The sequence below is a fragment of the Hippichthys cyanospilos genome, chromosome 3 (assembly GCF_059441005.1).
Source record: "Hippichthys cyanospilos isolate Australia breed blue-spotted pipefish chromosome 3, RoL_Hcya_1.0, whole genome shotgun sequence".
Taxonomy (NCBI): domain Eukaryota; kingdom Metazoa; phylum Chordata; class Actinopteri; order Syngnathiformes; family Syngnathidae; genus Hippichthys; species Hippichthys cyanospilos.
The window spans coordinates 25,765,895-25,790,191 of record NC_142371.1 but is presented as its reverse complement, the minus strand read 5'-3'; the positions used below and the strand labels follow the sequence as shown (position 1 = coordinate 25,790,191).

General features: G+C 39.8%; 3 protein-coding genes across 4 annotated transcripts; 1 reads left to right on the top strand and 2 right to left on the bottom strand.

Annotated features, from left to right (window-relative positions):
- Positions 1-205: 205 nt before the first annotated feature.
- On the bottom strand, positions 206-6,153 carry LOC148426523 (GTP-binding protein 10-like). Its single transcript, XM_088409795.1, has 10 exons — positions 5,987-6,153; positions 5,212-5,405; positions 5,043-5,134; positions 3,695-3,839; positions 3,552-3,625; positions 3,411-3,463; positions 3,216-3,323; positions 1,339-1,416; positions 1,130-1,253; positions 206-1,057 (listed from the first exon to the last, which is right to left on the bottom strand). Exons 1-10 carry the CDS (start codon positions 6,017-6,019, stop codon positions 855-857), a joined length of 1,104 nt encoding a protein of 367 aa, XP_088265921.1. The 5' UTR covers positions 6,020-6,153; the 3' UTR covers positions 206-854.
- Positions 6,154-6,921: 768 nt separating this feature from the next.
- Positions 6,922-14,599, top strand: LOC148426522 (oxidative stress-induced growth inhibitor 2-like). The gene is made up of 6 exons (XM_088409793.1): positions 6,922-7,183; positions 9,653-9,745; positions 9,837-9,973; positions 10,152-10,343; positions 10,430-10,521; positions 10,589-14,599. Exons 2-6 carry the CDS (start codon positions 9,679-9,681, stop codon positions 11,766-11,768), a joined length of 1,668 nt encoding a protein of 555 aa, XP_088265919.1. The 5' UTR covers positions 6,922-7,183; positions 9,653-9,678; the 3' UTR covers positions 11,769-14,599.
- On the bottom strand, positions 12,502-24,159 carry LOC148426521 (nibrin-like). Of its 2 annotated transcripts, none has more exons than XM_088409791.1 (17): positions 24,020-24,159; positions 23,609-23,730; positions 23,200-23,327; positions 22,950-23,109; positions 22,768-22,871; positions 22,578-22,695; positions 20,684-20,874; positions 20,503-20,603; positions 20,290-20,416; positions 20,003-20,211; positions 19,184-19,361; positions 17,766-18,351; positions 17,567-17,653; positions 16,224-16,364; positions 16,028-16,141; positions 15,899-15,948; positions 12,502-14,785 (listed from the first exon to the last, which is right to left on the bottom strand). In XM_088409791.1, the coding sequence occupies exons 1-17, from the start codon at positions 24,048-24,050 to the stop codon at positions 14,752-14,754; spliced, it is 2,481 nt and encodes an 826-aa protein (XP_088265917.1). In that variant the 5' UTR covers positions 24,051-24,159; the 3' UTR covers positions 12,502-14,751. The 2 variants fall into 2 exon arrangements, with proteins under 2 accessions (XP_088265917.1, XP_088265918.1); XM_088409792.1 differs by having other exon boundaries at positions 17,567-17,650.
- Between the last annotated feature and the right edge of the window lie 138 nt (positions 24,160-24,297).

Below are 24,297 nucleotides of genomic sequence, written 5' to 3'. Positions count from 1 at the left end.
ACTGCAAGAATTACGAAAGCCTAAAACACAATATGTACTGCAAAATAAAAAGGAAAAAACCCTTGCAAACCTAGCGCTGATTCATAAATGCTGCAGGTAACCAAACGGCACAAGGCAAAAACGCTACAAAGAAAAAAGCAAATATGCAAACAAGACTAAAACCACGCATTTAAAAAACACACACAACTAAGAAAAAACACGCTGCAAGTGATCCATGTTGTATTCGCACACAGTGGAAGAAAAAGCACAGTACAATTGCAAAAACAAACACGTGCATTAACAGGAAGCAAAATGCTGCATGTTGCCACACTGGATTGAAGCAAACCAGCCACTAGGGGGCGCGACGGGACCAGTAACGTCGAGAGAATAGAGCCTCCGAGGCTGACAAACGTCCGTTAAGCACTTTAATTAACCAGCGCTTGGAGAAAATGAAGCAGTTTTTTTTTGTTTGTTTGTTTTGTTTTAAACGGTAGGTCCTTATGTTTTACTATGTGACATTAGAGCAGCATACTTGCGTGGCGTGAAGCCTATTGGCAATTCCTATGGCCAATTTATAGCCAATTAAAAGCAAGTGAATACAGTATTTGCAAAAAACACGTTAATCATTATAAACATGAAATACCTTGCCTTTGTTGTCTATTTAGTAGAATATATAGGTTGAAGATATAAAAAACATTCTACACAGTTTTCTATTTTACACAAGGGACTAATGTCATTGGAATTGCGCTTGCATATGATGTAATGTAATATAATAGAATAAAATAATATAATATTCCCTTTCTGACAATTCCAATAATTGCTTTCTTTGTAGCAACCATGTTTTGATGCAGTCCTAGTACCATGTTTGTCCCCGTTTATTGAGAGTCTTCCCTGAGGAGCTGGAGTCTTTGTTGGCGGAAGGTCTCCGTGGCCTCGAAGGCTTCTTCCTCCAGCGACTTTCGGAGGAGAGTTTTCAAATGGTCCACGCCGAAGCCGGTGGCGGCGGAGATGGGAACCACGTGCCTGAACGCCATGCAATTCTTGGGTCTCATGTTGCCGGGCAACGTATGGCAGAACTCTGCACCACACGCACACTTTTATCACATGTTGAAAAAAAAATCTCCCGTTTATGGCAGCCTGAAGTGTTTACCTTCGGGGCTGAGGAGTTGCTCGTTCAGCTCTTGGAGTTTGTGATGGGCATCGGGCAGGTCCATCTTGTTAACCACCAGTAGAGCCGGTTTGCTCACAAGCTCCTCCTTGTACAACTCCAGCTCCTGGAGAGAAAATGAGAGGTACGGGACAGCGTTGGCGTCCAAGAGAGATGGCCGAGTGACATCGTCGTCATCTGGCGAGCGTGACCTTGGTGAGCAGCTGCACGGCCTCAAAAGCCGACCTGAACGGCGTTTGGACATTGAACTGGAAACCACAAACGTCCACCTGGAATGGAAAGCGTCAGCACCTTTTGAAACATCACTAAAAACGGTCATTAAAAAATGTGACGCAAGGAAGGCATTGCTTCTAGATGACCGCAACATTTATTCTATAATTGCCAGTAAAAATATCCAGCTCCCCCCCTTTTTTTTAAATTTTCTCTATCTTTGATAAACAAGAACAATTTATTTTAAGACATACTAAAAATTATTTTTTTGGTTTAGTTTTTAAGTGTACAGACATTCAAATCCCTGGGAACCTTTTTACATTTTAGATTTTTTGAGCAAAAGGAAAGTCTAAAAATCTTGATAATTTGAATTAGGTGCGTCGGGAGGACGGAAATATCAAAAACATGCAGGACAGAGGTCCTCGAGGACCGAGTTTGGGCAATTAAATACTAAAGTAATCAATGACTTTAGGTATTTAAGAAACCAATTCTTATTTAGTCAATTACTTTAGTACCATTAAGTACTGACTTAAAGCATCCATTTTCTGGAGCCGCTGATCCTCACAAGGGTTGCCGGCTTTCTGGTGCCTATCCCAGCTGACTTCGGGCAGTAGGCGGGGGACACCCTGAACTGGTCGCCAGACAATTGCAGGGCACACAGAGACCAACAACCATTCACACCTAAGGACAATTTAAGTCCAATACACCTGCCATGCATGTTTTTGTAGTGTAGGAGGAAACCGGAGTGCCTGGAGAGAACCCACGCTCGCTTGGGGAGAACATGCAAACTCCACACAGGAAGGCCGGCGCCAGGTGGATTTGAACTTGGGTCCCTGAACTGTGAGGCGGATGTGCTAATCACTGCTCCACCAAGACACTGTACTTCTTTTAAAATTTTAAGTCCTGAAGTAATCAGCTACCTTAGGTAATTACAACTGTTTCAATTATGTTCAATTACCGTATTTTCCGCACTATAAGGCGCACCTAAAAGCCTTAATTTTTTAAAAAAGCAGATGGTGCGCCTTATAATCAGGTGCGCCTTATATATGGATCAATATTGAGCTTGGGATTCGTAGATGGCGAATGAAGTGATGAAGTAAGCTTTACCTGTTTCTTTTGTGTGTTCACAGTTGAACAAGGTTGGTCATATTAACATTGAGTTATTAATTGAGTTATTATTGTTATTAATTTGAGTATTACTATATTGTGATTGAAAAAGTTTTAAAATATGCCATTAATTGAGGGTGCGCCTTATAATCCGGTGTGCCTTATATATAGAAAAAAGTTTTAAAATATGTCATTAATTTGGGGCCTTATAATCCGGTGCGCCTTATAGTGCGGAAAATACGGTACTTTAAGAACTGTTGTACTAATGTCATTGATTACCCTAGGTACGTAAGTAATTCAGTAATTCCTCAATTCATGAGGTAATTAAATACTAGAGTAATAGATTACTTTGAATAATTGGTCCTAATGTAATTGTACTTTAGGTACCAAAGTACTAAAGTAAGCACAAATCAGTTACTTTAAGTATTAGTCCTAGAGGTAATCGACTACTTTAGGTGTGAAAGTACTACAGTAACCAATTACCTTAGGTAAAATAATCAATTATCTTCAGTAATTAATCAATTACCTTCGATAATTAAGTAGTAAAGTACTCAACTACTTGGTCAACTACTTTGGTTACCTAAAATACGGGTAATCCATTACCCTAGTACCCAATATCTTCCTTGGCCAAACACTTGAAAATAAATGGAAAAAAATATACGCAGTATAAATACGTACCTGGGATTCAATGTCTGTACTCTTACGAACATAAAAATGTCTTAGTGATTGAATGAGTTCATGCTGAACGAACCACAAACAACAGCTGCTTGGTTCTCTCCACGTGCTTGAGAAACTTGTGTCCCATCCCCTTGTTCATGTGAGCGCCTTCGATCAAGCCCGGGAGGTCCGCGACGGAGATCTAGGCCCGCGAAAAGCAAACAAGCACATCAGGACAGTACATGACGAGAAAATATCAATGAATGGTCAGTATTTTTTTTTTTTATACCTGCTTATGGTCTGTGTACAATAATTGTCCAATGTGGGGCCTTATAGTGGTGACTGCAAAAAAAAAAAAAAAATCTTCAGCTGTTTTAAAAGATATAAAATGATAAAGATATAATTGATATAAAGATATAAAATGACTTACATGGGTAGCTAGCTATCTGAGGTGTTGCATTGGACAAGACAGTCAGCAGAGAGGACTTCCCCGCATTTGGGAACCTGATAGAGGCAAAACCTCCACTAAGCCATGTTGCCAGCGGAAGAAATGTGAATATGCGGTGCACTCACCCCACCAGGCCCATGTCGGCAATGAGTTTGAGGTCCAGTCTGATTTGCCTCGACTGGCCTTTTCCGGGCAGAAAGGCAGAGGAGAGGGAGCCGCCGTGTCCTCCTTTGGCCACCAGCACGCGATCGCCCTCCACATTCAAGGCTCCTAATGGGGGCGCAGCAATTTCATCACACAGTAAGGCCAAGTCAAATACAGCCCGCCCACAAATACTTACTCTTGTGCAAATCTGCAAATAATAGTTCATTTGGAACTCTGGTGAAATCCCTGTCAAGTATAATTGATATGGTTTCTTTGTCTCTGTTTGAGGTATCCCATTTTGTTAGCGGTCCTTGAAAGCACTTTGAGAAACCTCATTTATTTTTCAATCCCTCACAAAGAATAGCTAATAAATTAATCTACGTGGTGGATACAGTTTGTCTGTACTGTATTCTCTAACATTTATTGTTTGAATACCAAAAGGTGACTTCCATATTTGTTTCATATCATGTCAGTTTGTGCTCATTTATGCTTATTTATACTAGCATGCTAGCTAATGCCATTGATTAGCATTGTTTCTATACTGAATAAGTTAACTGTCAAAGACAGTTGTCTTTGTAACAGTTTCATTATAGTGTACTGTACATGCTAAAATCTGAGTTATGATCCTTACAGTTTTTAGTGCAAAAGTCACCTTTTGGAATCTAAGATACAATAATACGTGCTTAAGAATATGGGCAAATGTTAATATCAGACTACAAGGTGTATGCTTTGTAGCTGCATCGTGAGGAGCATTAGATATACTTTACTTAGTACAGGGTGCATTCAACGACTACCAACAAAAAAAGATTATCACAAACACAGAAAAGAAATTACACAAAACAACAAAGTTCAAACAATTGGGAGCTGGAGTAAATGTGCATCTTAATAGGTTTTGTCTCTGCACAAAAACAGAAAATATTTTGAGATTTTCCACAAAAACAGAATACGTTCCGAAAACAATCTAGGAATATATAAATATAAATATAAATAATATATTAATATAAACCAGCCGGTGAATACAAGAGTGTTCACTGTACTTACATTTTAAAATAAAGTAACTGACTTTATCTATTTACATCACTTCCTATGGGAAAAAAATAAAATATGAGGTGGACCTGCATCCAAACATATGTTAAGCTCAATCATAAAGGATCCATTTCAGTTCTTAGCAAAACTAAGGACAACAAACTATATGCTTCATTTATAACTACATAAGACAGTGTTAACTCATTCAATCCCAAAGTGTTTTTTTTTTTTACGTATTTTCAGTGCCATAAAACCCGTTTAGTTTTCAAGCATTAAGGGGGAAAAAAGCAGCTTTTTATCTACCGATTCTTCTGTCATCATCAGTGGTGACTGTGATGCCCACAGGGACCAAAATCTCCGTGTCCTTCCCTCTCTGTCCTTTCAGAGAATGTGCACTGTTGACAAAGCTCTTATAGTAAGTCAAATCCAAACACAATAACGACATTTCAACATTCTCATGAAAATCTCCCACCTGCTGTTGGCTCCTACTTCGGCTGCAAAGCGTTTTTGGGGGTACTTGTCCTTGACCTTCTTTAAGGTCATGTTCTTTTGGGCAACCACCCAAACATCACCACCGTTTCCTCCATGACCCCCAAGGCGGGGTAAGCCCATGCCGCCACTACCTCCGCGGACATACAGTCGCAGGTTGTCCACGAAGTTTCCATACTGAAAATTATTTTGAAAAGCACATCGTGTGAAAGAAAAGATATCAGCATAGTCCGCGTTTTTAATGTTTTAAACAGACGTTTTCCTCTCCTCACATGCCTTCCTCGAACGTGTTGTTTGGTTTTATTTCTATTTGCACCTTTCAAGTCATGACAACGTCATCCATTATTCTTTTTATGCAGTCCACATTTGAAAGTTAGGCATAGTTCTTGTCTGACCAGAAGTGGATGAAATATCTATCAGTGTGTGAACAGCTTATTTGAGAAAAACGTCTTTTGTCATCTTTCACATGAAAATGGGACAAAAACCAAAATATTTAAAAATGGCAGTCATGAATTATCGATTGAGGGGGTATTTTGACAAAAAAAAAATCACGAACATCATTTGAAACTGTCTCAAATGATGGAAATGTGAAAATGTCTCGATTTAAAGTTTAAGTGTGCATCGTATGCTTCTAAATGCATGTATAACACCCGGTTTACCTAGTTAGCATTGATTTAACTGTCAACTCACCGCTAGTTGGCTATTCACAATTATTTGCGAATCAGCGAGAAGACTTTTAATCGCTCAATGACACTTACTTTACGAAAGCGAATTCCACACAGGTGCACCATCTTTTAGAGGTGTTTAACCACATGCTAGGAATATGCTAGCGTCTATTGCTAGAACATGCTAACGGCTATCAGCGTGTGTTAGCAACTCAAAAGAGGACACTCCCCCTTAAGGACCTATACGACGAGAGGTGATCACGTGACCATGTTAGCCTGCTAGAAAGCTAGAATTTGGGTCATTTAGTGCATTTTTATGACGCCAATTAGAGAGTTGGGCAAGTGCAAGAAGATTAATGTGTATAAGCATAAACCTTTGATACGAAAACATACACTGATTAAAGGCTTTACGTTGAATTTACTTTATTGGTACGTTAGCCACTTTCCTGAACACGTGACAAAAACACGTCGCGCATGTGTGATACCACTGGCCAATGGCTGAGCTTTATGTCCCCACAAATAAACGTCGTAATTATGACGGTTTCCCCATCTATCTATCGATCTATATATCTTTCGATCTATATATCGAAAGAGAGGGAGGGAGTATACATAAAATTTGCACCATAAAACTATAATACATGACAAACGACACTCAGAAAAAAATAGACATACATCGTCTTACATTAAAATTGTATTTAGGATTATAAACGCAACAAAACTGGACACAAGAATGGAATTAACAGTAACGCACAAAACTAAATAACTACAATATGTGGGGAAAACCCCGTTTTCGCCATCACGACTGATTTACGATGGTCCATTTTAGATAACACGGTTGGTGAAATACATACATTGTGGCCAAGTTGACCAAAGTACTTTAAATGATATCACAATTCACTGAAATCAGCGTTGTTTTGGTTTGTGACGTTTTGACGGCGGCGCGCTGGCTTTCTGTCCACGCTTCCACGTGGAGTGTGCAGCAAGCCGCGTGCCCGCGGATGCTCAGATCAAGATGTGTGAATCGTACGTGAACGCGCCTACACTTGCCGGTGCAGAACGAGATGCGCAAGTGACGACACGTTTTTTCTTCTTCTAAATATTATCTCACACGGACACGATCTACCCCAGAACGCCGAAGAGCAGGTCCATTCTCAGATGGAGGTGCGTAGATAGTGGCGTGTGCTTATAGATCCTCCCACCAGTATCAGCGTATTTATAAGGCTGACACACGCCACGGTTGATCGTGATCACAGGACACACAGCGTGGAGGAAGGCACCATCCTAAGCGCGGTAAGAGACGCCGTCCTTGAATGGGACATTTGAACGGCCCTTCTTAGGCGTTTGACCTCATTGATGGAATGACAGAGACATGGCTTAGCACTTGAAGTACAAAGCAGGATGATGGGGAAAATAATCTGTCAGTATGTGATGCAACATCCTTATTCGTCTTTTAATATGTAGTATGTGCACAAACGAGGCCTGTGAAGGTTTCATTTATTTTTTCCAATTTCTAGAAGTGAAAACTGTAGGTGGAGTTGAGCAGATGAATACTAAGAACACTATGTTCCACTGTAGTTGAAGTATGCTCCCAAGATGTAGTAGGCAAGTGTACAAAATATGCACTTTTTATGGCAGCATCTCAGAGGTACAATTATGCAATAATTGTATAAATAACTGTACATGTTGTATTGACTGCCAATATGTTCCAAAATGAAAACATATTGCAGTCTCTTGCTGGATGAGCTGTTCAGTATGTCAGTGGTACTACTGTGGAGATAAATTAGACAGAGATGTGTTATTTCATTGCTGTTTGTATAATCAAAACAATGAAAGGGAAAACAAATGTAAACAAAGCCTGCAGACATTATGCTGATTGCTATTGCTAAACGGTGCCAAAAATCCCATCAGTAAAGTTAGAGGTGCAGTACAGGGCTATTTGCGGTCCAGCTTTTACCAATTCCAGTTTGAATCACAAATATCTGAGTTCAAGTCATGTCTGAGTCACAAAGGTCAGAGTTCACAAGGCCCGAGTCCAAATTCAGATGAGCAGAGTCAATAATAAGAGTGAAACTTAAGACAAAAAAAAAATCCTACTTTCAGGACCACAAAATAGGGATAATTTCCTTATAGTCAACACCTAAATAAACCCTTTGCGTTATTAATTGTATGCACTGACGAACAAAAGCCATTCAAAAAAAAAAAAAATCGAAAACTAAGTTTGACCTGGTCTTACAGAATTTGCAGTGTGCTTTATTTCTTTTTTCTCGGGCATAACTAATAACAGTTCTTGATAGTTTTGTAATCCCGCTGTTGGCTGACACGACTGAAAGATAAAGACTTTGTACTTTAATGAGAGCGGAAAGGTTAACCAATCAGATGCCTATTTAGATAATATGGCAAACTCTGTTTCAAGTTTCTTTTGTGGAGCACATTTTTCAGAACTCAAAACATTTTTGGACTCAGTTAAATCAATAAAGATATTTTGCAAGCCCCGATGGCTGAGTCAGAGACAAGTCCAAGTCAAATGCCAACAATTCCGACTCAAGTTAGAGACCATATAAAAACGCAGACTCAAGTACTCCAGCAAAGTAAACAAAGTATGCAATATGTGTAATTTTCTTGCCTTGAATGACTAAAGCTATGCACTAAAATAACCTTACCTACGACTTTATTAACCATAAATCTAATCCTTGTCATATTAACTCTAACCTGAGTCATACCACCCTTATTCCTAGTCATAATTAGACTTAAACCGGGTCATACTTACTCCAACCCAGGTCAACGGTGAAACTAAGACCAAGACAGAAAGTCGGATGACTGATTATCTAACCCTAGTCAAAGTAATCCTAACCCTACTTAGACTAATTCAAGCCCCTGTAATACTGACAAGAATCCATGAAGGTTAGTGCCCTCGGAATTTTGTAAACTCGACCCAAGACGCGCTGTTGGACTTGCTGACATGTATAAACTTGTCATAACAGTAACCAACCTCCAAACAGGTACTGTACAAACTAACCCTACTACATCAAGGGACCTCCCTCAATTGAAATTCCTGAGGGTTTTAGTAAGAAACTAGGCCAAAAGGACACTGTTCTACTCTAGCTGGCATATTATTCATGGGTGCTGTGGTGGGGAAGTCATGAGCGTGTGATGGCAGAAGTTTCTCTGAGTGGAAGGGCCAATGATGGTTGGGTCTGTCAGAGTGCCAAGACCGCATTCTTATAGCGCTGCTGTTGTTTTAAAGGGTGGTAAAGACATAAACAAACACAGTGAGATTAAATCCCACTGGGGAGGCGTGATCAGAGGGGATTTGCCGTCCGGTGGGCACACAATGGTACTGTCGTAGAACACACCAACACACGCAAACAGCCACTACACACAATAGTAATATTTCATAACACAGCCCAGCCTATATAAATCTGATTAGAACTGGCTTTTGTTTGGGAAACACCACTGGGGTTAAAGAGATGGAAGCCTGGCCTCAGGCGGTTTGATAGGATGGGCCAGGGGGTGTGGGCATCCTGGCAGGGCATTTTATCTTGTGACAGGGTGCTTCCATATAAGGTAGGTTAGATCATGAGAGGACATCAACAATAATGCAGTGCAGAAACAATGACAGCTAGCCAGTTTAAACCTGTTCAAATGATCAAGTCCAGACAAAAAAAAAAGAAAGAACGGAGCACAAACGAGGCTCCGCATTTAGTAGACTAACAGATCAACGGTTACGGAAATGTCTGGAACTTTTGTGTTTCTTTACAGTGCCAGCTCTGGCTCAGGTTCCAGACATGCCTCTTCTGGAAGAGACCACTCAACCACAAGAGCACCCGCCAATTGTTCCCGTCATCATCATCGGTACTCCTTTCGCCACTAACGTTTAGCAGACATCACCTTTTGAGTAATTAAGATTGTACCATCGTTCAGTCGTCTACTTTTTTCTGCTCAGGTAATGGACCGTCGGGGATTTGTCTGTCGTACCTGTTAAGTGGCAACAAGCCCTACCTAGACCCTACAACAGTCCACCCAAACCCCATACTATACAGAAAGCTTCAGGAGACCAAACACCTTGCCATCACCGAACAGGTAAAAACTTGGGAAGGCCCTTCAGCAAAAATGATCTGGCTGGATATCAGGTTGGAATCTTGTTTCAGACCTGTCCTCATGGATCTAAGGTTCTAGTAAAAGTATAAAGGAACAGAAATAATGTGCAAATGTATGCTCATACTCTGATCAAATTCATCTGCTTTTTTTTTGGATGCAGGATCTAGAGTATTTGAGTGAAGGTCTTGAAGGACGATCGAGGAACCCCGTGGCTGTACTGTTTGACGCACTACTGCACCCGAACGCCGACTTTGGCTATGAGTACCCTCCTGTGATTCAGTGGAGGAGGGAGAAGCAGCAACACATCCCGCATCTTGTATTAGGCAGAGCAACACCTGGGGGAGCCTGGCATGTAAGTTCCACCATACTTAAGTTGCCTGGTTTTGGCCTTTTGGTTTTTCTTTTATCTCTTGTTGCGACGCTCCCTTTCCTCATCAGGCAATGGAAGGCTCCATGCTGACGATAAGTCTCGGCATCTGGATGGAGCTTCCCGGAGTCAACTACAGGGACCTGATCGGCGAAAAACGGAGGTACAGAGAAAGCATCGTTGACTTTGGTTTTTGCCAGCTTTGCCCATTGACACTTTGTTCTTTCAAGGGACGTGACCAATGACAGGGCCACTCCTGAGGAGATATCATCCTATTACCGCAACTACGTGAAGCTAAAAGGCCTCCAAAAGAATTTTGTTGACAACACCTACGTGACTTCAGTCCAAAGACTCTGCCGGGGTCATAAGATAGACAATCTGGAAAACGGACACGCTCGTCCCAGAGACAAAACAGCGGATGATTGTGGAGACGAAAGCCTTGAGGGAAACGAAGTAGAAAATGTCAGTAACGGACTGGGGTCTCTTTGGGAAGTAAGGGGCTACCAGCAAGTGCAGAACAACACTCACGTCCCTTTCTCTCTGTTTGCGGAGAATGTCGTTCTGGCTACTGGCGCTTCTGATTCTCCGGTTCGATTAAGCGTGGAGGGAGAGGACCTACCCTTTGTGTTCCACAGTGTCTCTGACCTGGGCTTGGCTATCAGCCTCCGAAAACTGGATAGAAACTCGGACCCAATATTAATAGTCGGTGCCGGTTTAAGTGCCGCAGATGCGGTTCTTTGCGCCTGCAGCTGCAACATCAGAGTGCTGCACGTCTTTCGGAAGGGCGTTGATGACTCTGATCTCATTTTCAAACAGTTGCCAAAGACCTTGTACCCGGAGTACCACAAGGTCTACAACATGATGTGCTCTCAGACCTACGCACACGTGGTTCCTTCATCTTCTTCAAGCAGGGATCAGACTATGAGTATTGCTTCTTCAGTTTGTGCAAAGATGTGCCCAAAGCCACAGTTGGCAGCCTCCGACACGGCCAGTAACACCAGTGCCGGCCTCTTTCCCGACTACACAAGCTTCCCGGGACACTCCGTGGTATCCCTACAACCTGATATGAAGTGCTTGCTGCAAGGAAACAATGCGCTGAAAGCATTTAAAATCTCAATGGCCCTGGTACTCATCGGAACCAATCCCAATTTGTTTTTCTTAAAGGGCCAGGGCCAGTACCTGGGTGAAGATCCTACAAAGCCCATCTCTTGCAAGCAGAATCCGATTGACATCCACCCGTACACCTTTGAGTGTACCAAGGAGCCTGGGCTATTCGCCATGGGCCCGCTGGTAGGAGACAACTTTGTTCGCTTTTTAAAAGGTGGCGCTTTAGGCATTGCTTCATGCCTTCTGAAAAGATTCAAGAAAAAAGGGAAGCTCATCGGCAATGGAGTGAATAACTTAATCTGAAGCGAGCGGGTGCAGATGCTTGCTGTGAAAGAAGACAGGCATTTTCATTATTATTAGTGTGTTGTTTCTTCAACTTTGCAAAGGCATTTTTAGAACCAAAAGACAACGGCTGTACACCAGTTCATTTCTCAGAACCCATTTTGACTTTCCAGGAATCTAAGCTACCATGTGCCAACATTTTCAAAATGTCCATTCTTTTCGAAACCTCACAATTGAAAGAGATCTTATTTTCAGCAGGGTTATTTTCCATAGAGGGGTAATCTGTCGCCAAATCAACCAATCAAGTTTCAGGGAGCTTTTCCGCACTTTCGGCCAGTGCTTTATGATGCAAAGTCTCATAATAACACACGGGACTGAGTGTATTTTTTTTAAAAGGCTTCACGACATAAAGCGCGTGCAAAAAAATACGGAAGCACTCGCCGTCTGCGACGAGTTGACTCGGCGACCGATTGCCCAGTTCTGTTATTTTCAAAGCCATTGAATTTATCTGTCATATAAAGCTATTAGGAGAGGCAAGGCTCTTAAGTAGAAAGAACTCAAGAATACCAAAAAAGACAAATATTTACAGAATACAAGTCTCAATTTCTTCTCTGAACGTGTGAACTAACAAGAAACTAGAAATAGACATATTTTTGAAAGACCGATTATTAGTCAAAAAGGCCAATGAAATTCGGAGTCACTAATCATTTGGAAAACATTTGTCAAAAATGTAAAGAATGCAAACTCCAAAACATTGTTTTTGTTTTGTTTTAATCTGAAGACAATAGACATCTTGTTTTCAAATTCTAACAGGTGCAGGCAGCTCCCAGCAGCAGCATTTTTTTTAAAAGTTAAATCAAAACTTCAAGTAAATAGGTCACTTAAGTTAGCTTTTTTTTTGCAGTTCAAACAAGCGGAAAGTGCAGCAAGTTCATAGGCACAAGGGAACATTTAAATAAATTAATTATTTCCTGTGGTTTACCCAATTTTGAGATGAACTCGTAATAGTTTGGACAATGATCGGTCTATTACAAGAAACTAACATCATAATGTTCCTGATGATTCTGAGCCAAACTTTTTTTTTTATTATTTCAGATGATTCTCATTAGTTTTCTTTTAAGTAGCGTGTAATTGAGAGGGCTTTTATGCAAATCATTTGTGACACAGACACTGACTGACTTATGGCGTGTTATGTTTTTATTATTTTCTAACTACTGTGAATAGTAGATAGTCATTTAACATTAACTGACTTGGCACAAATCAAATATTTTATTTAATTATTTTTGCAAAATGTATACAAAATCTTTATAAACAGAATATTCAAGAATAAAGTCATAATGCCATGACAATTAGGTCATTTATCAAAGAACAAAGTTGCAATATTATTTCAAATAATTAATGTCAAACACTTCCATGTGAACAGGCAACATTCTGATTTTATTCTCACGAACTAAAACTATCTTCGGTATAAAATGTATTATAACAAATTGCTGATACTCATGACTTTATTCTAGTATTTACATTGTTTTCAGTAAGGCCCAAATCCTGATTCAGAAATATTCGCAATCATAACATAAACCAACATGCACCGTATCATATTTTTAGCTGCTTTATGTGTCGATGCTTTTCAATCACAAACTGCAAGTAAAATGTTTTTGCAAATTTAACAAGAGAGTAGCAAGTCTACATACTAACATGACTTTAATGTAATCTCAGGGCACTTTCCAAACAGAACAGGATGTACGGAGTGAGCACGACTCAATTGTCCATGTGCTACTCTACCATTACTTCTCTTAAAGCTTGTGCAAAATAGGCAACAACAGTGACTGTCATCCATTTTGAATTTATCTTCACCTCCTTGAAACGCACTATCAACATAAGCTTACAGTTTTGCCTGCACACCCAGCTAACGGTTTATTTATTATGATGGTTCACTTAGAGCCTCTTTTAATATGTTAGCCATGTTTTGGGTTATACATTAAGAAGCTACAAACAGTTATATACTTCATAATATTTGGTAATCCTAACAGTCTGTTGTTCATTAATGAATGGCACCAATGTTTTTGACATACTTCTTTCAGAATATTCTTTGACGCGCACACATACCCACTAGCCACAAAATTAGGTACAACTGAAGAAATCAAAAGAGTGGACTCAAAACCGAGTGGTTAAACAATATGAGACAGTTTCGATGTAAAGCTCCTGGATTGACACATTGGACTGTGCAGATGTACCTAAAATTGTGGCTGCTGAGTATAGAAATGTATCCATTTTTACTCTCTTAGGTTGATGTATGTGTTTTTGTGGGATAATTACATGCCTGAACAGCTATCGGTATATGTAAGTGGAAAAATGGAATGGGTATCATTATCAATTTTAGCTTGACTATGGGGAAAATTGAAGCATGAATGAATCTCTATAAACTATGTTTGATGGGGTATGAATGTTCTGAACTCCTGTTTCCTCACCTGTGTCACTGAGCAAAATTATGCTGATTGAAAGACTTGTGCCATTGCGTTGATGCAGTTTAGCTGGCGCCATGTTGGTCCTCTGGACAACTAGTTGAAACTTAAACGAACCGCTTCTGCTGATTTGTGTCAAATAGCCAATTTGCCTCCATTTCAAGACAAATGATCAATGACAAAGGATCTACCAAATAGTTAAACGATTAACCGACTGACTACGACACTTGAATCTATGGCCTCTCGTCTGCTTGAGTGGAATCAAGCAGGGGAAATCATTTGGTCTTAACTGCACAAAAAGCTGCTTTTGTTATATAAACTTTAACTGCTGACTGCAATGTTTTGTATGCAATATTTTTTTAATCATGACAAATAAAAGAACTGAACGCATTTGGAATCGTTCTTTTACAATACTTGCCATCGGTGGAGTAATTAGAGGATTAGCGTGCACTTCATTGGCCAACAAAAACATTGAAACTATACAAATATAGATTTGAATTATCATTGGGAATAATCTGACCACTTGGCATGAACTTGTTTCTTCATTTTCTCTTGGTTAATTTGGTGGGGTTGTACCTAAAGACACACAAACAAACACAGATCAGAGAGTAGATGTCAAGGCTCCCTCTGGACGGGCTTTTAACATTCCTCACGGCTCATCCTTCAATGTGCTCGGAGGCATTTTGAACAAACAAAAAACAGCCCAAATGAAGCGCCGTAAAAGACGAGCGAGAGTGTTTGAACAGCTTCACAGCAAACAGGCGTCCTATAAAGCACGTCTGGTCACTTGCTGGTTTCAAGCTACCGAAATGCACCGGGCTGTTTTGTTAACGGCAGTGTCTGTTCCCCGTCCATGCATGACTGCCTGAGTATGACTCAGTGATCAAACAGCTCGGCCGCAACACGCGCGCACGCGCACACAAAATCAATCTCAATCTCTTTTTCTGCTTCGTCAAAGAAAACACAGCAGCTTACATCACCCCGTTACCTTGGAGACGGCTGTGACGAAAGAACCCATAATTCCCCTTAATTATGTTGATTAGGACGAGTTGCTGATTAGAACTGAGGATGCGCAGGCTGAAGAGGCAGCTGTTAATTTGACTACACTGACAGGTACAACAGAAAGCACATGGAAATGATGTACTACCAGATTTTTAGAAGTCAAACGCAACAAAATGAAAGCTCCAAATTGGAACAGTTTGTAAAGTTTGAACTATGACTCTTTCAGTCGATTTAATGCTAATTTTGGGCTCTATGATTTGATTTTGATTCAAAATTATTTGATTGACTGAATTTTTTTCTTGAATTAGGTTGATTAGGTATTGCACTTGATGGATCATTTCATTTAGTAAACTATCAAGGTAATTTCATCTACATCATTCTTCCTGATATAAGTCAGCTTTCATAGATTTTACATTTTTCATAGAAAGCACACATTGTAGGAAATATCCAACTGCATTTGAATGCACCACAGAGTAAGAGGCAAGCGCTACCATGGGAGACTTTTAATGGTAGCTTGTCGATGTTGGTTGATACGTGATGGTTAATAAAAACAAAGTTGGCTGGGAAGGCCACCTTCAAAATAAAAGTGTACTACAGCCATCACATTGATGTCTACGTATTATTTGGTGTGTTGATTTTGAAGTTGGCCTTCGCATAAATGTAAGGATTAAAATGTCATTTCCTCACCTGAAGAGGTTATCTCCTTGACTCTCCTCCAGTCTGCTCTGCCGTTCCTCCTGAAATAAGCGCACATCAGGAGTAGAAGACTCGATTGATCGTTCCTGGAACAGTGAACTGAGAGCAAAGGAATCAAACCTCCTCTGTGTTTTTTAGCCATTCCTCCAGTTCAGAGTTCTTGCCGCGGTTGTGAGCGAGCAGGTCAGCCCCTCCGATGATGTGTGGAGAGTCGGCTGCCCCGGCAACTCGCATCTGTCCCATACACACATCAAGGGTAAAGAATGCTTCCATTAATAAGTGGTTGTTTAATTAAATAAAAACTAAATGTTCTGACCTTGCGGAAACATTTGAAGTTCTTCGTAAAGCCGTTGGTGTGCACCTGCTGTGGTTTTGTTTTGGGGAGCACTTCCATCGTGAGGGACCTAAACTCCACTAAAATCAACTGTTTAGGGAGGTCTTCGTTTACCTTCGTTATCTGCCACACAGAACAAAAACACCATGCTTTTGATGCAAGTGCTCCTACATGGTACCTCTTTGACTGAGCTCAATCTTTGGACAAATAGGAAGTAAGATTGGAAGGGGCCAGCGAATTGCTACATTCTATTATGACAGACATTGGCGCTTATAGACTCATCCCACAAGATTAGGGAGACACCTTAAGAATCTACAATAAATCAGGAAATTTGAGTTCCTCTCTTTTTAATTGTCACTTTAATGCATTTATTAATTTCTTAATTTCTTATATCATTTAATTAAAACGTATGCCTAAATTAATGAAATAATGGTGAGTTGATTTTTTTAAATTAAAATGACCAATTATGTTTACTTTTATGTCACTATTTATTTGGAATGAAAAAAATAAATCTTACTGCTACTTCTTACACCATGTGAAGTCGTCCCTCTCTTAATTTCCTGTATGTCAATTCGAAGTACCGACTAACATGATTATTTTTTTATGTAAGCAAAAGGTGTGCAATTTTATTTGTTGTAGTGCTAATCTTTTTATACTAGTATGACTAGTATGACTGTTGCAAATGCTAACACGTTGCATAAAACATTGCCTGTACTATTAATTAAAGTTTCACAGTGGTGTAAAAGTTTTGGCCTTGTGGAAACAAAAAATTTTTACATTCATGATTGATTCTAAGTCCATACATAAAAGGAATTTAAAATAAGTTTGGAAAGAATTTCATACATATATAAACATATACATACATATGCATGTGTACATAAAGATCGAGAGAAAAAAAAAGATTATAAGACAAACAGGGAGTGACCATAAAAAAAAAAGAAAAAAAGATTTTAAGTACGGTAAAGTTTTGGATGCATGCTTGCAACTCATTCAAAACAAATTAGATTTTTTTTTTTTTTAACAATGTGGGGAGAAGGAAGTCAATATTTCACATCTGAAAATGATGGTTATTAAAAGTTGCACATACAGTGCTTGAGAGCACGACAAAATGGCTGTCCTTCCTTAAAGGTAAATGCCACCTTTTTGTGTAGCATTTACAAACAGATAACAGTCTACATTTAAATCACATCTTGATTGCTTTACAGCTAGAAGTATTGTCCAATATTACAATACCGTATTATATATACCAATAATACAATAATGTCTTTATGATTGTAGAACTAGTAAATATATAAGAACTTGTAAGCTTGCCCGCCAAATCTTACTTGGGTTTCCTGTTTGATCTCGACAGGCTTGGTGAGAAGAATCTCAGTGGCTTCTTCAGGATGAACGTCTATGAATTGGCCAATCTTCTTAAAGAATAAAAAGCAGCATTCGTTCAACATTAATTATGAATGGTTCAATCGTATTTGTCAATGAAAATTCGATTGAAAAGATGAAGAAGATCAAAGATCTTGTACTCACCTCTGTGGCGGACTCTCTGTTAGCTTCAACATGGTGACTTGTGCTTTCAGATGAAATTCTGCTACTAATCCTCCCTGTTGGTGGCTCAAGCTTCTTTTTTGTCGCGGAGACAACTTTTTGTTCAGTTTCGCGGCGCCGATGTGGAAGCAGCACATCTACCGGTTCCAATGATGATGGCCTTGGGCTGCCATTGTTATCATCATCATCATCATCATCACAGGCTACTCGTTGCTTCTTACTCAGAGCCACTTCTTTATTTAACATCGGTTCAGGACGATCGTTTTGTGCTGGTTGCGATTCACTGACTGAAAAGGGCTTGTCAATGTCCATCTCCTCAGACATTATAGACTCCAGTTCCAGCATATCTATTTCATCTTCCATCTTCTTCCTCTTTCGGCTTGCGTTTGGGGAAACCGCCGCCTGACTGGCGAACAGATTCTTTTCAGAGTCCATTGGCGTCTGGGAAGGGGCTGCGGGGGATTTGTCGGAACACGATGGGGTGGAGGAGGCTGCGGTCTGACTGATGTCAAGCACAGCGCGTTTTGGCTCTGACATGACGGCAGGGAATTCCTCCTCATCTAAAGGCCTTAAAGAAAATTATAAATGTGTAAAATGTACTGCAAAATTTTCACCAATGACAAAAAATAAGTTTAATGGTGGTACTGTACTTCCTGGTTCAAATGACTTAAGTTATTTTGAAAAATAGGTGCATCCCAAAAATGCAACTTAGAAAAGTTCAATTATTTTAGTACAATGCAAGAAGATAAGATAAAACTAGGCCTTATTAATATCACCATTACCTAAAGAAATGCCCCAAGGTGACTAATGCTTAACAAACATCTTCCCACCTTTTCCTGTCAGACTTTTTCAAAACGTAGAGTAGATTTACCTTTTTAAATTATATTTACATGTACTTGATTGTTTACAATGTTTTGGGAATTCAACCAGTACGAGTTTTCTTCAACCTGGAGGCTCAATCGCAAAAAAATAAATAAATAAATAAAACAATATCAAGCGGGCTGCACTGTGAAGGATTGGTTAGTACATCTGCCTCAGATTCTGGCCTTCCTGTGTGGTTTTGCATGTTCTCCCCGTACCCGCGCAGGTTTTCTCCTGAGTTTTTCGGTTTCCTCCCACATTCCCAAACACATGCACGGTAGGTATATTGGACACTCCAAAATGTTCTTTGCCTTAGGTGTGTTTGTCAGAGTGAATGGTTGTTTGTCTATGTGTGATCTGCGATTGGCTGGCAGCCAACTCAATGTGTATTCTGCCTACTGCCTAAAGACCGCTGGGATAGGCTCCAGCACGCCTGCAACCCTAGTGAGGTTAACCTGCTAAGAATGTGTGCATGTTGTCAATCGTCATAATTTCCACCCGTTGATAAAAAAATTCTAATCAACAGGAGCAGAGTTTACCTCTTCTTCTTGAGCGGCTTGAAAAAGCTGGTCATCGTTGACTGTTTCTGTGGGGAAGCTTGTGGAGAGACGTGCTGTTTTTGAGGAGATTTTATAGTACATTTCTTAGGTTCGAATGTCTTCATAGAACCACCAAACTTTGCAGAGGGTGGCTGAAAAGTTATGTTGTTGTCCTGGCCTGAAAATACAAAAACATTTGCTTAATACAATGTATGTTACTTTTAGTTACACTGCTATGGGTCATTTCCCATTTATAGCATTGGCTTTGTTTAATTGCCATTTTTGTGTTTTATTTCCCTTTGTGATGTCATTGCTCTTTTTTTCTTTATTATTCAATATTTGTAACTTTTCATCACAGCTACAACTTGACTATAAGTAAACCTTAAATGGCTATCCTAACGCAAACTCAGCAAACCAAAATGTTCAGTCCACATAAGACATAATATATTATAATTAATTAATTAAACACATATAATGAATTTACTCAATCCCAAAGACAAATTGATATGTCTTGACTGAGTGTAGACATTAATTTCCAGGTACTAAGTTACAGATTTTTTTTTTTCAAATATTAGGGTGTAGAAGGGTCTCAAAATAGTTTTCAGCAAATAAAGGAATACAAAAATATATGTATAAATTAAATAAATTACCTAGAAAACGTCTAAGACTCTTAAAACATATGTAAAAATACATCTTTGGGATTGAATGAGTTAATATGATCAGCAATGTCATTCGCATAAGCATGAAGTGCTATAACATCTCCAATTGCACAATTTCACAAATGCAGCATGCCATCGTCAACGCACAGCATTTATCTACCTGTCATTTCACATGTGGATTTCTTCCTCTGGAAATGTGCCTTCTCTGGGCTGCTGAATGATGAGCTGGACAAATTGGCCACAATGCGCTGAGTGCTCATCTTCTGGGTTGCAGCTTGAAGTCCATTAAGATGAGCGGTGTCATGATTCAACTTTTTCTCTGGCGTCTCTCCCACCGTGGTAATCCCACTGACCTCGCATCGTTCTGGACTGATAAACAAGGAAATTGAATAAATTCGACAACAACGTCTGGACAGTTTGAAAAGATGATTGTAAGCGTCTTTATACATTTGTGAAGTTTCTGTGTTGACTGCGTATTCTGTGATATTCTGCGATGCTGCAGGTAAAACGGTCTCATCCACTGCTACATATTGGGAGAGAGATGCGCTTGGGAGTCTTGACATCGTCTTTATCTCTAAATCCAAAAAGAACTCGTGAGCCCTAGTATTAATGGCAGCTTTCGAAATGCATTCTCCCAATTTGAAACGCATGTTCCTCTACCTGTGTCTGTCGTTAAACTGGAAGGGTTGCAGTACATATCACAGGATGTGTAGATGGCAGCCAATCCAATTTCAGATTCTGTGATGACTCGCAGGCCTTTTCTGTCTCACAGGAAGCAATATAAGGCTTTTAAATTTTGACAAGTGACAATCAATATGAACTCTTGGGAGGCTTTCAAAACCTTTGAATGATGGTCTTCACAGAATTGTGCCACCCGATGGTCGAAACTAGAAGGGGAGGTTGTGAGTTTCCCTCAGTAAAATCCACCACACAGCTCCGCGGGTCCTGCAGGATGTCAAGCGGCAGAGAGCCCTCAACAAGTAGTTGACTCATGCCGCCTCCGAAAGTCACTGCTGCACTCAGACGCTTGTGCTGTGATCAACAAAGACGTGAGTCAGTTAGACAGCCAGGTAGTTAATAAGGGAGACAATACAAATGATATTGTATACCAAAAGTTGAATCAAGGCCGGGCATGTAATGGATTTTATTGACTAATTTAAGGTCATTTTGCAGTATGATTTATTTTCAGCATCTTCCATTGTTCAAATCCCGCTCACTTGTGGACAACCACTTGCACAAACAACATGGCTGTCAACAGAATAGAGGTAGCTTACAAAAGCAGTCTGTGTTGCCATTTAGAAACTTTTCTAACCCCTCTAGTAAATGAAAAATAAGACTAGCAAATCTAAATCTAACTAGCAAATCTCAGAAGGAAAAAGACAAGGGGGAAAATGTATTTTGCATTTCATTGTCATTTGCTGTTCCTATACTGTAAAGAATATTATTCGCATATAATGACACTGGGTGAGACCTCTATTTCCAAATATCCAACCAAATTGGTTGAGAGAGGATCATGAATTGTTGCTTAAAGAACACAGCACAGATGAGTAAGCTTCCAGAAAAATTTCCCAGAGGAACCTAAGGACTGATGTTGCCTAGCAGCTAACATTCAGCAGGTAAACATCGAGCTCATAAGATTACGTAGCAAGGGAAATAGCAAGTTCGTCTATAAATAGTTCTCTTCATCTCAGGCACTTGTTAGGCAGGTAAATGATCTCTTCTTCAACTATTTGGTTCCATTGTTGCATTTCACAGAACGTAACCACTGCTTTTGAACAGTTACAGTGATGAAAAAAAATGAAATAAAGGGAGCATACAATATTAGTCCTGGACTGGAAACAATACATGTTTTGGGACATCCAATGTATATAAAAAGTAAACAAACCCTGTCCAAGAGACAAATAATTTCAAAATATGTTCCCCCATTAAAGAGACCTATGCCCTGTTAAAGCCAATTCTTTTTTTATTTTTTGAGAGATAAAAATAAACTCCTGAGATAATATGGTAACAAAAGTTTGCAGTCAGCACACCCATACTACCCTTCAATTCAACCCAAATAATTTCATATGTTCTAGTAGGCTTTTCATGATTTTTTTCAAGCAGAACCCTGAAAAGTATGTGACAACAATGACTGCTCTTTCAAACTGTTCATAATTCCTTTCACCTTCTCCAAAGATCAAGTTCCAAAACTGTTCTAAAGATAGCAATGATGACATCAACAATCTTCTCTTTGGTAATTGTCAGAGAAATCTATGAAAGAAGACTAAGACAAGCCCAGACTAGACTGCAAAATTGTAACTCAGACCAACCAAGATGGACTTTTCTGGCTAGAAAGGGACAGAAGGTCACGCGTCCGTGTTCGCTTCAGGGTCTGTCAAGTGAGCTGCCGTCCCTGCTCGCTTTTTATTCATTCACCAAAGCATTGCACATTACAAGACATAACAAAAAGCCCAGCTGCACAGAGTCGGGCGCCGCTGATCTCAAACAACAACTGTGAGAAAGTTCAAGTTCACACTTTCCTGCGTCAATAGCTTTATCTATTGACTGGAGCGAGATGGACAAGGACTGCATAGATGGATTGCAATACATGCTATTCTGGTTATGAAATAAACACAAAATGATAACTTAATATATGATTTCTCTCACAGTAATAAACAATGCTGTACAAAAACCAAACATACTTCAGGAATTACAGACAAAATATTCATCCTGGCTTTCACTGAATCAAAACAAACCTGCTTGCTAGTGAGGAAAATGAAGGTAATTCCTGCAAAAAGCCGCCTGCGGCGGAGATCTGGCTCCAGGTTCACCTCCTTATTTTTCAAGCTCGGTTCATCAATGTCAGGTATGAATCTTTAAAACAACACAAAGCAACAATGAGATCATGTTAGTGATTAAAAACAGGGAACTGCAGTGGCACTTTACCTTTCTGCCTTAGGAAGGGGTAGCTTCTGCTTTGCCGCTTTGCTAAGCTCTGAAAAGAACTCTGGCTTCACGATAGGACGGCAGCACAGCAGAGCAGAAATCGTCTAATGGGAGTAAATTATACAAAACATGCACATGGTAACAAGAAACACATCACACATAAAGGTAAGCATTGTCCTGACCTTGATGGCGATTTTAACAGAAGGCATGACCAGGTGGGTGCAGTCTTGTGACCATGTATTGACCAGCGTCCCCCCTAAGTGTTGCAAAGCGTCAGAGAGCGCAGCTTTGCCCTCAATGTCCAAACAAGAAGAACACACCACTAGTTTCTGATGCTCCACACTGGGCAAGAAAAATAGATTATGGTCAAATGTTGTGAGAAAGAGCATAAAGGCTGTTGTTGGCAAAATGTGCTTTATGTTGTTTCAGTACATGAATTTGGATTGAAAAACCCCAAATGTGATGTTGTCTCCTGACTTCAGGGTAACCGGAGCATTCTGTGCCAGGGGCTGACCGTTGACGACCGTGCCGTACTTGGAAGTGTCCTTCAGGGTCAGTGCCTGGGCCAAAAATACACAACAGATCAAATCCATAATCTTTATCATCTAACTAAATTTGCTCATCTATCTGTTGAAGTTAACGTTTTAAGTATACTTGGACAAAGCACATATTTTGCCACATATAGAAAAAAAATCCCAACGCACGCCACTAAATGAACATGACAATAAAAATGTATATACCCGAACATTAGATAAACCTAGACAAATTATTTGGAATAAAAAAATGGTTGTTTAAAAACAACCAGCGTACATAACATGCCTTTCCTTGCCATAGTTCTCACCTGATCAGTAACAACGAAGTGGGCATGAGCTCTGCTGATCGACTGGTCACTAGGAAGCAGGATGTCACAGTTCTTGCGACCCACCACATATTCTTTAACTGAGATGAGATAGTGGGTCTCACCTGTTTGTCAAAAGTGAACATTTAATGACTTTTGAAAATGTATATTCAATTTCTGTTACTTTACCGTGCTTCAGGAATGGCTGACGACGACAAAATGCCACACTGTCTTAAAAGGTTACAAAACAAGTTTAAAATTAGCTATTAATTTTAGCCGGCAAAACCATTAAATGAGCACTTTGGCCTCATGTTGATCAAATGAAATTTATTGACTGACATATTTATACTTACTGGAAAATGAAACCTAAGCCTGTTCAATAAAAGTCCATTAAGAAAACATGGTAAGTATTACCTTCTGCCCCCACTGGACTCAGGATCCACATTTTGATCCCGAATGCTTTTGGTCTGCTTGATAAATTTGACTGACACTAAAAAATTACAGAAAAACCAACGCGTCTACTCGACCACTGAACGATTTGCATTACATTACGCGCGCGACCGCGTGACGTCAAATACATGAGTCTCCAGCTCCTTCTTCTACTCCTGTGATTCCTGCAGTATGCAGTTTTCTGAAGTGTTTTGAGTATGAGCGCCCCTGTAGGCAAACATAGCACTCTACATTAACTGTTC

Coding starts and splice junctions, on each gene's coding strand:
- LOC148426521 (XM_088409791.1), bottom strand. CDS start 24,050: ATGTGGATCCTGAGTCCAGTGGGGGCAGAAG. Junction 23,731..24,019: donor GAGTCCAGTGGGGGCAGAAG/GTAATACTTACC, acceptor TTTGACAAACAG/GTGAGACCCACTATCTCATC. Junction 16,365..17,566: donor AGATCAAACAGGAAACCCAA/GTAAGATTTGGC, acceptor TCTGTGTGGCAG/ATAACGAAGGTAAACGAAGA.
- LOC148426522 (XM_088409793.1), top strand. CDS start 9,679: ATGCCTCTTCTGGAAGAGACCACTCAACCACAAGAGCACCCGCCAATT. Junction 9,746..9,836: donor TGTTCCCGTCATCATCATCG/GTACTCCTTTCG, acceptor TTTTCTGCTCAG/GTAATGGACCGTCGGGGATT. Junction 9,974..10,151: donor ACCTTGCCATCACCGAACAG/GTAAAAACTTGG, acceptor TTTTGGATGCAG/GATCTAGAGTATTTGAGTGA.
- LOC148426523 (XM_088409795.1), bottom strand. CDS start 6,019: ATGGTGCACCTGTGTGGAATTCGCTTTCGTAAA. Junction 3,626..3,694: donor GCCGACATGGGCCTGGTGGG/GTGAGTGCACCG, acceptor TGCCTCTATCAG/GTTCCCAAATGCGGGGAAGT. Junction 1,417..3,215: donor CCAAGCAGCTGTTGTTTGTG/GTTCGTTCAGCA, acceptor TTTCCATTCCAG/GTGGACGTTTGTGGTTTCCA.